The sequence below is a fragment of the Hylobates moloch genome, unplaced genomic scaffold, assembly GCF_009828535.3.
Source record: "Hylobates moloch isolate HMO894 unplaced genomic scaffold, HMol_V3 SCAFFOLD_7, whole genome shotgun sequence".
Lineage (NCBI taxonomy): Eukaryota > Metazoa > Chordata > Mammalia > Primates > Hylobatidae > Hylobates > Hylobates moloch.
This window is the reverse complement of record NW_026652282.1, coordinates 101,771,214-101,786,764: the sequence shown is the minus strand read 5'-3', so window position 1 is coordinate 101,786,764 and position 15,551 is coordinate 101,771,214. Positions and strand designations below refer to the sequence as shown.

Below are 15,551 nucleotides of genomic sequence, written 5' to 3'. Positions count from 1 at the left end.
CCCAGCCATCACTCTCAATTTAAATTTCCTTCTCTCTAAAGTAGAGGAAATAATAATTTGCCCTACCTATCTCACAAGGTTGCTGATAAGAATCAAATAAGATATTTGTGGAAAACACCTCCAGGCACTATAATCTTATAAATATAAGATGATATCACGAGTCAAACTTTTTTACAAGCCACAGTATAGCTTCTTCACTTGTAGTATGTCAATTGAGATCACCAGTTTCTGTTGCTGTGAAAATTAATCAGTACACGCAAAATGCTCAAATCAGTGCACAACACATAGTAATAATGCCATGTAACATTATAAGCATTGTAATGCTATGCAAATGTCAGCTAGTAGTTGTAGTAGTAAGCTATTAAGAATAAGCCCATTTCATATGGCTTTTTTGGCATATTATATATGCGTCTCCTAAAATGTACAACAATAAAAGCCAAAATATGAAACTGACTTGGAAAGGCCTTAAGAGAGCATGTGGTCCAATATTTTTTCTTTGTGGTGTTCGTGACAGCCTGCAAAGGGGATTCATCTTGTATTATCTCATATAAGCATTATGGAAACCCTTTCTGGAGTACGTAGGGTAGTAGTTACTATCCCCACTTTTTTTTTTTTTTTTTTTTTTTGAGATGGAGTCTTGCTATGTCACTCAGGCTGGAGTGCAGTGGCGTGATCTTGGCTCACTGCAACCTCCACCTCCCGGGCTCAAGTGATCTTCTTGCCTCAGCTTCCCAAGTAGCTGGAATTACAGGCGCCTGCCACCACGCCCTGCTAGTTTTTGTATTTTTAGTAGAGACAGGGTTTCACCATGTTGGCCGGGCTGATCTCGAACTCCTGACCTCAAGTGATCCACCCACCTCCACCTCCCAGGGTGCTGAGATTACAGGTGTGAGCCACCGCGCCTGGCCTATCCCCACTTTATTGATGAGGAGACTGAGTCTCAGAGAAGTTGAGTAACCTGCCCAGAGTCACATATTGGCAGAGCAGGGGCAACTCAAACTGAGGTGCTGGATTTCTAGTTCGTTGCACGTTTACTCCTGTACCACCTCACTACTATACCCTGGTACTTTGAATACCACTGTAGTGCAGTGTTTGAAACAATTAAATTGTTTTACTTTAGGGAAAAAGCTCTTTATCATTTTAGTAGTATTTTTATTTGTGCATGCATAAGTGGTGTTTATTTGGATAGTATATGGGGTTTATTTGGATATGCTGGTATACAGCATATTTAATTTCAGTAATATTTTATATATTCCATATTTATAACAAATGTTTATTGTGGTTATTAATTAACCCTATTTACTTTACCTTGAATATTTTTCCAGAGCTTTTGATTTGAAAATACTTTTCCTGATATATTGATTCTGTTAAATCTTTTTCTTTCAAGAGCATAGAGCTTGCATCTTTTGTTTTTGTTTTCTTGTACTTCGTAAGTTTTACCTGCTGTTGTTCAGTTGCATTTCTTTAGCCTAGTCACAAGTCTTATAACTTCACTGTTTGCATTTTTCATAATACCTTACTGCTTTTGCTATAATGAATTCAAAAGCATTGGTTTTTAGCTCTTTTACTGTTTTTGACCTTAATTTTATAAATGTTCCTTTGGATTGTTCTCAGAAAGATTATTTTGAGATGTTCAAGTTCAAACAGGAGGATAAAGGAGGTAAAGCTATTTCATATAATCTGGACTTCAGGTGCTTGTTTGATTTTGACTTATTGAAACGTAATTAGAAGTACTCTCTCAATCTACCTGAGTGGGAAATAAATAAGAAAAAGTACTCTTCTAAAATTGAAATAATGTGGAAATATGTAGTTATACAAAAGTTCTCCAAACCCCTGTCCCACCCTCTTTCTCTGAGGTAAACACTTACTGGTATATGTCTACTTAGAACTTACTTCTGCATGAAAAAACATTTTGCTTTAAAGCTTTAAGTATGGAAGTCCCTAGTGTGGGTTGCATGTACTGCCTACTAAGTTTTTAATTTCTATAAAAGAACATGCTGTTCTAAGTACACTTGCAGTAAGCAAACATTGTCTTTTTAAAGTAATTTTAAATTGGAATTGGACCTGAGTTTTAAAATTATCTTTCCTTGACAACCTTGAGATCCTGTGGGTGTGAGGCAGTGATTAATGTTTTCATTTGACTGTTTTGTTTGTTTGCGTGCTTGTTTTTGATTGACTACAAATAAGACTGATTAAATGCACTGACTTTTGAGCTGTTCAGCCTGCCTTAGGTTACAGATCTGTCACTCATCATATAACTTTGGGCGAGTTACTTCTCTAAGTCTTGGTTTCCTCATTTACAAGATGGTGAGACTAACGGCTACCTATATGGCAGGGTTTTTTAGACGTAAATGAAATATTGCAAAAAAGTAATTATCACAGTCCCTGCTGTATATTGTTATGTGTCATCAATGATAGTAGATATTTGAGTCTTTAGAAAAGAAATCTTTATTTTAAAATTACATTTTATTTTAGAGCTCTGAAGCCACACGATTTTAAATTCTAAATCTACACTGGGCCACAGCAGCTGGCTGATAAATAGATTACATTCCAAATGTGCTTCAGTAGACACCATTAGCGAAATTGAAAAAATAATAGAAAAAGACAGGAACTCTCTAGGAACAGTGTCCCTGTACGCTTAAAAAGAATGTGTCTTGTTTTCACATGTGGTATCGTACAGTTGGAATTTTGGTTTTGGTGTGAGTTTTTTACTATTAATAAGTAATATTTTAAATAGGATTATTTTGATAATCCTATTATGAGCTCATGTTATCAACTTTTATATGAGTAGCTGCAGTGTTTTGTTTTGTTTTGTTTAAATAGAGATATGGGGGTCTTGCTATGTTGCCCAGGCTGTTCTCGAACTCCTGGCCTCAAGCAGTCATCCCGCCTTGGCCTCCCAAAGTGCCAGGCTTATAGGCATGAGCCACCATGCCTGGCCTAGTACAGTGTTTAAGATCAGCTACCTTTTTTGGAGATGCTGAAAGTTTGTACAGGAGCATGTAACATTTATCTTTCCTATAAATCTCTAGCTGTTTTTAAAGTCAAGCCTAGTCCATACTTCAATTCTGATGAAAATAATTTTATTTATTATTAATAATGGGAACTGTAGTTACCTTTTTGTGAAATAAACCTTAAATGATGAACCTTTCTATTAACAATTCATTTATAGAGTAGATGACCACAGGACTAGAATCAAATAGTACAGGTTATTATCAATTGTAAAATCTGGTTGCTTAAGCAGTCAATGATTATAAGAAAGCAGTCAGATTCTTAGCATTGTTGATGACTAGCTGTTGGAGTCTATGTAACTTTTGTCACACTGTTGATGTCTTAAAGCTTAGTCTATTATGTATTATGTATTTCTCTTTTTACTGAATCGTTAATCAGTACTATTGTTGCTGTTTTTTTAAAATGTACAACTAAAATTCTACTTTTTGTTATTTTGAAATATACAATAGATTATTAAATACTAAAAAATTTTAAAATGTGCACTTACAAATTCTTAGTCCTTGATAATTTTCAGTCTTGTTTAAGCCCTGTTTACTGGAAGTAAAAAGAAAAGGAGTTTAGGTTTCATTGTATAGTTGGTTTCCTTTAAGCAGATTCTTAGTTTTTGAATATTAGAGTATCTTAGCCATTTTTACTTGACATAAAAAGAGAGATAGTGTAGATCTTATTGCTATATCAGTTGTTGAATTTTTGTTATGTGCTTTACTTACTATCTGTAAACATAGCTTGAAAAATAAGACTCCACTCCTTAGACCAGTGACCAGAGTTCAACACCCTGGTGGAAAAATTCAGTATCTTTTTTATTGTCTGTTGTTCAGTAAATATTTGCATATGTCATTTACTACACGTTTATATATTTTTTTTTGAGTGTGTTTTTTTTTTCAGACACTTTTTTTTAGCTCATCCTTGCGAAGAAAGACACATTTTTTATGTATCCTGTGGATTTTGGAGGGGAAGGGCTGGGATTTGGAAGAATAAGGGTTAGAAGCTTGCTAGAATGCCTGTATTTTATACCTAAGTACCTTCAAAGGATTTAAGGCAGCATATTTACTGGTAATTAGTGGGAGCTTAAGTAAAAAGATAGTTTTATTAAAAATACTTGTAAGGCTGGGTGCGGTGGCTGACGCCTGAAATCCCAACACTTTGGGAGGCCAAGGTGGGCGGATCACATGAGGTCAGGCGTTCAAGACCAGCTTGGCCAACATGGTGAAACCCAGTCTCTACCAAAAATACAAAATTCAGCCAGGTGTGGTGGCACGTGTCTGTAATCCAAGCTACTGGGGAGGCTAAGGCATGAGAATCGCTTGAACCAAGGAGGCAGAGGTTGCAGTTATCTAGAATCTGTTCATTACAAATAGTTGTTTGTGAGGCAAGAGGTTACTTCCAGAGATTCCCAAAGTGTTTTATTAGTGTAAATAATAAATACATAATGCATAATATGTAAAAATACATAATACATAATATTTAAATAATAAATATGTAATGCATACTGTGTAAAAATACATAATACATAATATTTAAATAAAACAATGCATAATATGTAAAAATACATAAATAATACATACATAATATTTAAAATAATATATTTCTAAAAGTACGTTTCAAAGATCTAGAGTAAAATAGAGCTTATCTCAAACACCTTATTCCTGTTTCCATCCCAGCATGTAATAGGATGAAGAGTACTTAGTAAACAGTCATTCCTTGTTCAATCCATGACTGCTTACTGTGTCCAAAACTGGACTGATACCTTGGGGTTGTGGAAAGCACTTAGTACTAGTAAGAGAGCATAAGTACCTACCCTAAGTTACTTAAGTTCTAATAGGTTCATGAAATTAATAGTTTGTGACAAGCATTTTTTAAAAAGAAATGAAATAGCAAATATCAGAATGCATCACGTAGAGTAATGATGTGTAGGTTCGTGAAGATTTTATTTTAGTTATATAAATTTATGTATGATGGATTGTGACATTAGATTTCCTACTGTGGCTTTGGGTCAAAACATTTTGGAAGCCACTGTTTTAGAGACACCACTCCAAATCTTGCCCAAAAGTGAGAAAAGTAGAGTACTTGGATCAAAGGATGTGTGAAAGGTTATAGTCAGGGGTGGCCAAGGTGGCTCATGCATGTAATCCAGCACTTTGGGAGGCTGAGGTGAACAGTTCACTTGAAGTCAGGAATTCGAGACTAGCCTGGCCAACATGGTGAAACCCCATCTCTACTAAAAATACAAAAAAACCTAGCTGAGTGTGGCGGCGCATGCCTGTAATCCCAGCTACTTGAGAGGCTGAAGCAGGAGAACCACTTGAACCTGGAGGCAGAGGTTGCACTGAGCCAAGATTGCACCCCAGTCTGGGCGACGGAGCAAGACTACATCTAAAAAAAAAGAAAAAAAAAGTTATAATCAGACATGAGATGGAAGTGGTAAGATTCGCCTTCAACGCCATGCTTAAAAGTATGGTGGTGGGGAAGTTAGAAAGGCTTTTATTGGGGAAGGCAAGTATTTAAGTTTTTTGAATACTTAATATGTTCCTCTGGTTCAAAGCCCCGAAAGTATTGCAGAGGACGTAGTGAAAAGTCTCACTTCCACCCCATCCTCCAGTCCCCTAGTTAGTTAGTGCTCTTTGTGACAGACATTATTAGTTTTTTGGATATCTTTCCAGAGATGTTTTATATACGTAAAACGACTGTGTATGTTTTTATTTTGTCCCTTTTTTACATAAATGATAGCAGACCATGTACCAGGTAGTTCTTTTTGTTTGTTTATTTATACCTATTACGAGATTGCCCCATCACAGTACAGGAAAAGCTTGATGGAAGGTTGTTGAGGAAGGAAAATGACTAGATCCGGTCTATAGGTTAAGCAGTCAAGGCTAAATTAGAAAAACAGAATATTCCCTCCGAACTTGACCTCAAAACTCACCTTAGATGCTCCTGCCTTTCTTGCCTTAAAGTTCTTAAACCACCCTCCAGCTAAACACAGGTGAGAGACTCTGTGCTGTAAAGCCCAGCTTAATTCTCGATTTCTCACTATTTCCACTAACTTTTTATTTGTTTCCCTGTGGGTCTTTGGGACTCTGTCCCTTTACCTCTTCCCAGGAAGGCTTTTCTGACTTGCCCTCCCCTAAATGCTGGGTTAGGGGCCTCATCTCTCTGCTTATCCTCATCATAGCATCTAGCACACTCAATCATAATTACACGTTTTCTGGCAGCTTTTCTCATACTAGAAGCCCTTTCTATGTGCAGGACACATTGCTAGAGATTTTTTTGAATACTTCATGTATTCACTTGGTTCAAAGCTTAAAAAGTATTAAAGAATTTATAGATAGATGACCACACAATGTCTTTCTGTCATTAAGGAGTCAGAGAGACAAGATATACACATAAAAAGATAAGTAGTTTTGTGTAAGAAGTGTCCAGTGGTTGGGAGATAAATAGTGTTGACTCAATGACTAAGTCAGTGTGGTATGATGGGTGCGAGTGCCATGTGAGTCACTGGTAGCTGAGTCAATTAAGAAGAACTTATTGGAAGAAGTGGGACCTAATTGAGTAGTAAGGGAATATGGTATCTTGTGTGAGAAGATAAGTAGATGTGCCGAGAACTGTTTTATGTGAGAAGGGAACATAGCAGAAGGAAATGGGATAAATAGGACTTAGAGAAGTACTGGAAGTGTGCAGTGTGGAAAGATGAAGTACGCACTAAGTCATATGACAGAATCTAAGCAGAGAGATAAGAAATGCTGAGAAAACAGTCATTCAGAAGGAACGGTGAGATACAATGAGAGGAATACTAAAGGTGGAAGGGGGACAGTCCACAAAGGACCCGTGTGAACAGAGAGGCACATGAAATACATGTAAATTCCCTTAAGCATTTGTGGCCTAGCCCCAGGTCACATGAAAAGTGGGCAGTCCAGCAGGGTCTCAGCCTTCTTACTCCTCCATAGCTGCCCAATCTAATTGGCCTGCTGTTTCCTGATGAGGTGTGGTGACTTGTCTCTTGTGGTGTAAGAGGTTTCCTTTAAGCTCTTCTCTTCTCTTCTCTTCTCTTCTCTTCTCTTCTCTTCTCTTCTCTTTTCTCTTCTCAAGACAGAGTCTCACACTGTTGCCTGGGCTGGAATGCAATGGCACAATCTCGGCTCACTGCAACCTCCACCTCCCGGGTTGATGAGATTCTCCTGCCTCAGCCTCCCGAGTAGTGCACACCACCACACCCGGCTAATTTTTGTATTTTTAGTAGAGACAGGGTTTCACTATGTTAGTCAGACTGGTCTTGAACTCCTGACCTCATGATCTGCCCGCCTTGGCCTCCCAAAGTGCTGGGATTACAGGCGTGAGCCACCACGCTCTGCCAAGCTTTCTTTTCATTTGCTAATTTATTTACTGGACCTGCATATTGGGAATGTGACTTCTAACTACATATTTTTAAAATTCCACTCCAGCCCACAGAACTTGGATGCCCCCCTAGAGTCCATTTTAATGGAATTTTTTTCTTCTGTTGTGGTGAGAAAGGAATTCTGGTCTTACATTTAAGTCATTACCACTTGGAATTATAGATTATATCAGAGTTTTCCCAAAGAGTTTTACCATGCCTGTTGTTTTAAATTTGCAAGTCTTTTATATATGCATAACAGGAAACTTACTGAAATCTGAAGGTCATCCTTCTGGAATCTGAGTATAAAAGAAGACCAATTCAGTTATTAAAGTGAAGTAAAAATGCAGTTATTTCTTTTGTAATTGGTGTTAATTCAGTTGTACAAATTTTATTTATTTTTTATTTTATTCCTTTTTGAGATGGAGTCTCTCTCTGTTGCCCAGGCCGGAATGCAGTGGTGTGATCTCGGCTCACTGCACCCTCCACCTCCTGGGTTCAAGAGATTCTCCTGCCTCAGCCTCCTGAGTAGCTGGGATTACAGGCGTGCACCACCATGTCTGGCTAATTTTTGTATTTTTAGTGGAGACGGGGTTTCACTATGTTGGCCAGGCTGATTTTGAACTCCTGACCTCAAGTGATCCGCCTGCCTCAGCCTCCTAAACCGCTGGGATTACAGGCATGAGCCACTGCGCCCAGTTACAAATTTTAAAATCTATATTTAACTATTCTTAAACTGAAATGTTGGAGAAAATTCCTTGGTATTATATCATACTCATTATCATACTGCTAGCAATAATTTCTGCTTTGTTCTGTTCAGGAAAATTCAAGAACATTTAAGTAAATTTTAATTCAATTGTAGTAGGACTGCCCGACCCATCTGATACGTAGAGAATAGGTGAAATTCTTTTTTAAACCCAAAATGAAGCTCTGCTTGTGAAAATGATTAACATTTTAAATAAGACAGCTTTTTTATTTTTGAGACAAGGTCTCACTTTGTCCCCAGGCTAGAGTGCAGTGGTGTAATCATGGTTCACTTCAACCTTGAACTCCTGGGCTCAAGTGATCCTCCTGCCTCAGCCTCCTGAATAGCTGGGACTACAGGTGCACACCACTGGGCCCAGCTAATTTTTAAATTTTTTGTAGAGATGGAGTCTTGCTTTGTTTCTGTATTAGTCAGGGTTTTCTTAGAGGGACAGAACTACAGAACTAGTAGGAGATATATATAAAGGGGAGTTTATTAAGTGTTAAACTTACACGATCACAAGGTCCCACAATAGGCTGTCTGCAAGCTGAGGAGTAAGGAGAGCCAGGTTGATTCCCAAAACTGAAGAACTTGGAGTCTGATGTTCGAGGGCAGGAAGCATCCAGCATGAGAGAAAGGGAGGCTAGGCCCTTCTCTCCTTTTCACTTTTTTTGGCCTGCTTTATATTCACTGGAAGCTGATTAGATTGTGCCCACCAGGTTAAGGGTGGATCTGCCTTCCCCAGCCCACTGACTCAAATGTTAATCTCTTTTGGCAGCACCCTCACAGACACACCCAGGATCAATACTTTGTATCCTTCAATCCAATCAGGTTGACACTCAGTATTAACCATCACAGTTGCCTAGGCTGTTCTAGCCTGGCATCAAGCAATCCTCTCACCTTGGCCCCCCAAAATGTTGGGATTACAGGCATGAATCACTGCACTCAGCCCAAGTAGGATTTTCTTTGAGCAGCATGTTGGCACTCAAAAAGTTTCAGATTTTTGAGCGTTTTGGATTTCAGATTTTTAGATTAAAGATGCTAAACCTGTAATTTGTTCTTTTTTGATACAGTGCATTGGTTATGAGAAAGTTTGCCATCCACATTGATATATTTTGTTGTTTTACCTTGTGTTTTAAGTGGATGAATAACCCTTTTTAATAAGCTGATGTGGTAGAAATATCAATAAGAATCTGATGTAAATAGTTGAGAAATCCTTCATCCTCTCCTTAAGAAAGTATGTGTTTAACCTTGCAGGCTGTAGAAAATCTCTGTTCTTACAAGATTTCTGCAAACTTGTACAAACAGCTGAGACAGATCTGTGAAGATCACATCAAAGCACAGATTCATCAATTCAGAGAATATCCTTTTTAAAACAAAAAATCGTGAATAGTTTTGTCTTCCTCTCCGTCCCGACCCCTCACTGTTTAACCCAGCTTGAAGTAGAATGCCTGTATTTTGTAGGTTTGTCATTTTTTATGCCTTGTGTTTCTCGAGAAAGAAACACATTTTGACTTTTCAGCCTTAATTCGTGTCCAGAACTACATGTGGTATTCATGTAAATAAGATGTCCTTATGTCTTTACCCTTTTTGCCCTAACAGATTTCCACTTGAGGAAAAATAATCTCCTAAGGGAAATCGTAAACTAAAAACATGATGTTCAGTTATGTGTAAGACTTGTTTTTAAAGGTGTTTTTTAGTATAAACTATGTTTTTTTTTCTTTTACAAATTAGGAAATAGCACTTTGGTGCATAATCAAGTGCCATTTAGTTTCACTTAGTGTGCAAGGTATTCATGTTTAAGACTAATGTGCCGTCTGTCACATGGCACATATGACTTGTACCAAACGCTTCAAAATATCCTTAACATATGTTTCAGGGATTCATTGGATAGCGTTCTTTTTTTAAAGAAGATTGATAGATGCTGGCAAAACCATTGCAGACAAATGGTAAGCTGGAAAAAGTATTGTATTTCGGCTAAACATTGTATTAATAGTTAAAAACATTTCTTCAAATACAGGAGTGTTAGTTTTTAAAACTTAGCAATAGGGAGATTGCTGCAATATCTGTTCCTTTTCTTTTTCTTTTTTTTACTTATTATTTTTTATTTTCCCGTAAGTTATTGGGGTACAGGTGACATTTGGTTACATGAGTAAGTTCCTTAGTGGTGATTTGTGAGATTTGGGTGCACCCTTCACCAGAGCAGTATACATTGCACCACTGTAGTCTTTTATCCCTCGCCCCCCTCCCACTCTTCCTCCCAAGTTCCTTTTCTGAATTGGAAACTAGTTTTGGTTGAGTTTTCTATTTTAAAACCACAAGTTATAGGTAAATCTGCATTTCAAAATGTCTTGCACCTTAGGTTCATTTTTATTTTTGTCACACTTACCAAAAATGTATTTATCTCATTCATTAAAAAGCTACATTTCGTCTGTCACTCTTATTTTTTTTCTCTCTTGATGGTTATCCTGTCCACTGTTTGATTACCTGTGAAGGTGCCTGATGGTCCTGTGTTTTAGTTTATTCAGATGACAACCTTTTCCATTTTTCTTAATCTGGTTTATACCTTATATTCTACAGATTAAAATCTTAAAATCCATCACCCCCTCCACCCCCACCCCCTGCCAAAAAAACCCCTCACATGTGCAATGTAAGGCAGCTTCATTCCCTAGCACTGTGGCACAGGAAGAATTATATGAGTGTCCCCTTGATTCTCTGTTATTATTTTCAGTTACTTTTCAAGTAGTAAGTCAGAGGGCCATTTTAAGTGTCTTTTTTCTAGAAAACACAAAAAGGATTAAGACTGTTGAATAATAAAAACGATATGGGTATATTTTCAGATAGATGTGTTTATCTGCATGTTTGATGTTAGTAATCTAATATATATACAGACAAACCCTTCAGTTTTATTCTTATTGAAAGCAAATATTTCAGCTTCACAACATACAAAACTTGTCTGATTTCTTTTTTTTCATTGGCAGATCATGATTAGGAGCATTTTTTTGTTTCTGGATAGAACTTACGTTCTTCAGAATTCAATGCTACCCTCCATTTGGTAAGGATACCAGAAAAACATGAAAAGATTGTTCCAAATCATATTCAAATCTTAATTACACTAATGAAAGAGTATAAGCTATACTGTAAATATTCTAAAAATTCACATTTGGCTTCTAGACTTTCCTTTGTAGCAGTTTTATCTTCCTAATAATATGTTGCCTATGCTAATATTGAAGATAGCTAACATTCCCTGGGCATGTATTAATTTATGAAGAAGTTTTTTGTTAGCCAAGGGGACTAAAGTTTGCTCTGGAATGTCTATGATTGTGATTCATTTTGCTGCTGATCATCAAGAGTTCACTCATTTAACATTATGGAAAAGTCCATGTATACACGAAAACAGAATAGTATCATGAACTCTTCCCCCCCCCACGTACCTATCATCTGCCTACAGCAATGATCAGAATTCACTGATTCTTTAGTATTGAAACCAGTTGATAAATAACCAAATAAGCTTTCAATACCAGTACAGTGAAAACTGTTTTATGTCTTTGAACTAATTTTGTCTGTTGATTTGAGCAAGGAAGAAATCCACAAAAAGAAATAATACAACAAAACTTAGTTATGGAGGAAAATAGGAATTTAGCTTCAATTCTCAGTAAAGACAAAATGAGTTTCCTGTGTGCTTTAATCTAATAATGTTATTCAAAATTAAATGTGTGGATGTTATTTTTTGACAATTGCTGCTTCAAAGCCCTGGAGCCCTAATTAGCGTGGGAACATGTGGTAAGAAGTTAAGCGAACCTCTTCAGAAGTGGTATTGTCAATTAATTTAGGTTATATTTGTTTTTTATTTTAGGGACATGGGACTGGAGTTATTTAGGGCTCATATTATAAGTGATCAGAAAGTGCAGAATAAGACAATTGATGGCATTCTTCTCTTGATTGAGAGGGAAAGGAATGGTGAAGCAATTGATAGAAGTTTACTTCGAAGCCTTTTAAGCATGCTGTCTGATTTGCAAGTAAGTTAACTTCTACACATACTATACAGAGCTGATTGCTATTCCTAGTTTTTTTTTCCCCCCACATCAGACAGGTAACGTGCTGATGTCATAACAAGGTTTGAAGGAAGCACATCTCATATATGAGCATAAAAACCCAATCATCATGCTTCTAAACTACAAAAGGATCCTAGCTTGTTGTTTAAAAACCAAATTCATAATGCTGTTTACATAGACATAGAGGACATTTAGTAAATATTTGCTAAATAAATGATCTCCTTCATTTTGTTCCCCCTCCCAGATTTATCAAGATTCTTTTGAACAACGATTTTTGGAAGAAACTAACCGGCTCTATGCAGCTGAAGGCCAAAAATTAATGCAAGAAAGAGAGGTATTTAAAAATCATGACTAATAAATTCTCGCTGTCTCTCACAATAGACCTTACTTTGTAGAATATAAGCTTCCCTTTGCATTTATCTTCCCAACATTGTGATGCTCTTCTCTCACTTAGGTGCTCCTTTCTTTTCTCTCTTCTTAAAGGCCAGAATTCTGGATCATAAACTCTACCTATAAATTTTTACATATGATTCTACCCTGTCACATTTGACAGGGCCACTTCCAGGATCTTTTGGACTTGACATTTTCTGAGTGATTTATGGGGAGGAAAACAATAATATAAAAAACTATCTTTGTAGGTTCCTGAATATCTACATCATGTTAACAAACGTTTAGAAGAAGAAGCAGACAGACTTATTACTTACTTAGATCAGACCACCCAGTAAGTATTACATGCTGAATTTAATAGTCTTAAACTGTCGTTAAATTACTTGCAGCACTTTAGCTATCCTAAACATGTTAGTAACTGTTTTCAGGTGTGATTTGAAGTGTTAACAGTTGTTTTCATAATACAAACTTCAAGTTATTCTTTTCCCTAGTTAGTTTTCATCCAAGGATTCGATTATTAGGGGTGTGTGTGTGTGTGTGTGTGTGTGTGTGTGTGTGTGTGTTTAGAAGGCTGATGTGACCTTTAAACTCTTCAGGCCAATTAAAATTCAGTGGATTCCCCTATTTCTGTGCTTTCCTAGGTATTAATATTGCCAGTCGAGGGGCTTCTGTATGTAGTACTTCTTTACCTTCCTAATAAAAGTAGCAAAACTTGGAAAAAGCCAACTACAGCAAGGTCTTGGAGATACTTATTTCATTATGTAAACCAAATTCTAAAATATGCAGTGTTTTTTTTAAATTTTTGCCTGTCAATTCCTTTATGTTTTTTTTCTTTTAGGCATGAAGTATAGTAACTCTGAGCACCAATAGATTTATACATAGGATAAGAATCTTGAAATCAACCTAAAATGAGCTATTTGATTTTTTTTTCCACCCTCAGGAGAGGCTTTAGATTTTCTGGAAGTCAAACATCAATAATACTAACCTTTTTTTTTTTTTTTCCTTTAGGAAGTCATTAATTGCTACTGTAGAAAAACAACTTCTAGGTGAACACTTAACAGCAATTCTTCAGAAAGGTAATTGGCAATTTGTAAATAAGAGATTGCTTTTTAAATGGTAATGGCAAACTAGTAGGGAATTTTTAAAGATGTTGCCCTTTTAAAAATTTAATAGCATGTGGCTGCATTTCTGAGGATGGACGCCATCCTTATTAATCACAGTAAATTTCCTGGAGGTGCCAGTTTTCTTATCTGAAAGATACAGGAACTAGAAGAGAAGGATCCACAAATACCAATAAAAAAACAGTGGTTGATATGTGCCTGTAGTATCAGCTACTTGGGAGGCTGAGGCAGGAGGATTGCTTCAGCCCAGGAGTTTGAGGTCAGCCTGGGCAACATAGTGAGACTCTCGTCTCTTTAAATAAAATAAAAGAAAAAAAGTGGGAAATTCTTGACTTAATATGTAAGCTTTCAGTAAGGAAAGGTATTCCTTTTTACACCAAAGTGGTGAGGGTTTTTTGTTGTTGTTCATGGCATGTCAAACCAAGCACTTCTAATCCCAAGTGAATTTAGAGTATACCCTACATTTTACTTTGAGAATGCCACAAATAGGTAAAAGCCTTACCTTTCTCCCCAACAATATTTTCTTTTGTATAAAAATTTATATATTTAGAAATTTAATGCAGTTATACTGTTATTTCATCCTGAAAATCAAATATTTATTAGAGCCTCATTTAAATTTGACCTATTTATGCATGGCTTTTGATATATCACAGGCTATATCCGGTATTCTGAAATACAACTATGTACATAATATGGCTACTACATATGTGAGGTGTTTATAATGTATATTTATGTAAGCCAGTTTTTATAAGTTTGTTTTTGCCTCTATCATGCTAAATGGCACAAACCATTATGGAGTTAACCATTTTTCTTTCTCTTTTTGATTTTTTTAACTTTTTAAATTAAAATAGAAAGGGGGAGGGGGTCTTACTATTGTGCCCAGGCTGGTCTTGACCTCCTGGGTTCAATCGATCTCCTGCGTCGGCCTCCCAAAGTGCTGGGATTACAGGTGTGAGCCACCGTGCCTGGCCTGTTTTTATTTTTATAACGACTAAAGTCTCTATATTTAGTTTTTACCCAGAAAGATGGTTGGGTTTAATTCCAAGGAAATCTCACATTACAGCTCACGTACAGACTAGTTATAGTTCAAACCAGTATCACAATGATGATTATAACTCAAATTTTATTAAAATGTCTGATAATCTTGTTCACTTTTTTGTTCACTATATTTTAATGCCAAAATGTTTTAAAATACAGGTTTAAATAACCTCCTTGATGAAAACCGAATTCAAGATTTGTCTCTTCTGTATCAGCTCTTCAGTAGAGTTCGAGGTGGAGTTCAGGTTCTTTTGCAGCAGTGGATCGAATATATCAAGGTATTAACAATTTACCTGTGATTTTTCTCTCTTACGGCTTATCTACACATCAAGAGTGCATATTGGCAAGCATTTCTTGTTTGATCCAATTTTTTTTTTTTTTTTTTGAGACAGAGTTTTGCTCTTGTCACCTAGGCTGGAGTGCAGTGGCGCGATCTCGGCTCGCTGCAACCTCTGCCGCCCAGGTTCAAGCGATTCTCCTGCCTCAGCCTCCCAAGTAGCTAGGATTACAGGCATGCACCACCATGCCTGGCTAATTTTGTATTTTTAGTGGAGACGGGGTTTCACCATGTTGGTCAGGCTGGCCTTGAACTCCTGAACTCAAATGATCCACCCGCCTTGGCCTCCCAAAGTGCTGGGATTACAGGCGTGAGCCACCACACCCGGCCTCGATCCAATTCTTTTAAGGGAATTTTAAATTTGTTTAAAAAGTAATGGGAATTTTGAGAACAGTCAACCTGAGAATGGTAGCTGTGTGGCATATCAGCTATAAAACCTGATTGATGGCTGACATAATTTCTTTTTTTTGTTTGTTTGTTTTTTTTTTTT

The 15,551-nt window shown here is 36.8% G+C and overlaps 1 protein-coding gene and 1 non-coding gene across 7 annotated transcripts in view; one reads left to right on the top strand and one right to left on the bottom strand.

Annotated features, from left to right (window-relative positions):
- The window catches only part of CUL4B (cullin 4B), a 53,049-nt gene that overhangs the window by 18,294 nt on the left and 19,204 nt on the right, over positions 1 to 15,551 (top strand). For all 6 annotated transcript variants that reach the window (XM_058441409.1, XM_058441410.1, XM_032757547.2 and 3 more), the window contains 8 exons: positions 9,381 to 9,484; positions 10,003 to 10,072; positions 11,105 to 11,178; positions 11,980 to 12,142; positions 12,423 to 12,512; positions 12,817 to 12,899; positions 13,574 to 13,641; positions 14,884 to 15,002. In XM_058441409.1, the coding sequence (XP_058297392.1) occupies positions 9,381 to 9,484; positions 10,003 to 10,072; positions 11,105 to 11,178; positions 11,980 to 12,142; positions 12,423 to 12,512; positions 12,817 to 12,899; positions 13,574 to 13,641; positions 14,884 to 15,002 (771 nt within the window). The remainder of the gene's footprint in view (positions 1 to 9,380; positions 9,485 to 10,002; positions 10,073 to 11,104; positions 11,179 to 11,979; positions 12,143 to 12,422; positions 12,513 to 12,816; positions 12,900 to 13,573; positions 13,642 to 14,883; positions 15,003 to 15,551) is intronic.
- LOC116812377 (small nucleolar RNA U13) lies at positions 12,207 to 12,310 on the bottom strand. Its single transcript, XR_004370678.1, has one exon. It is a non-coding gene; the product is annotated as a small nucleolar RNA U13 (small nucleolar RNA).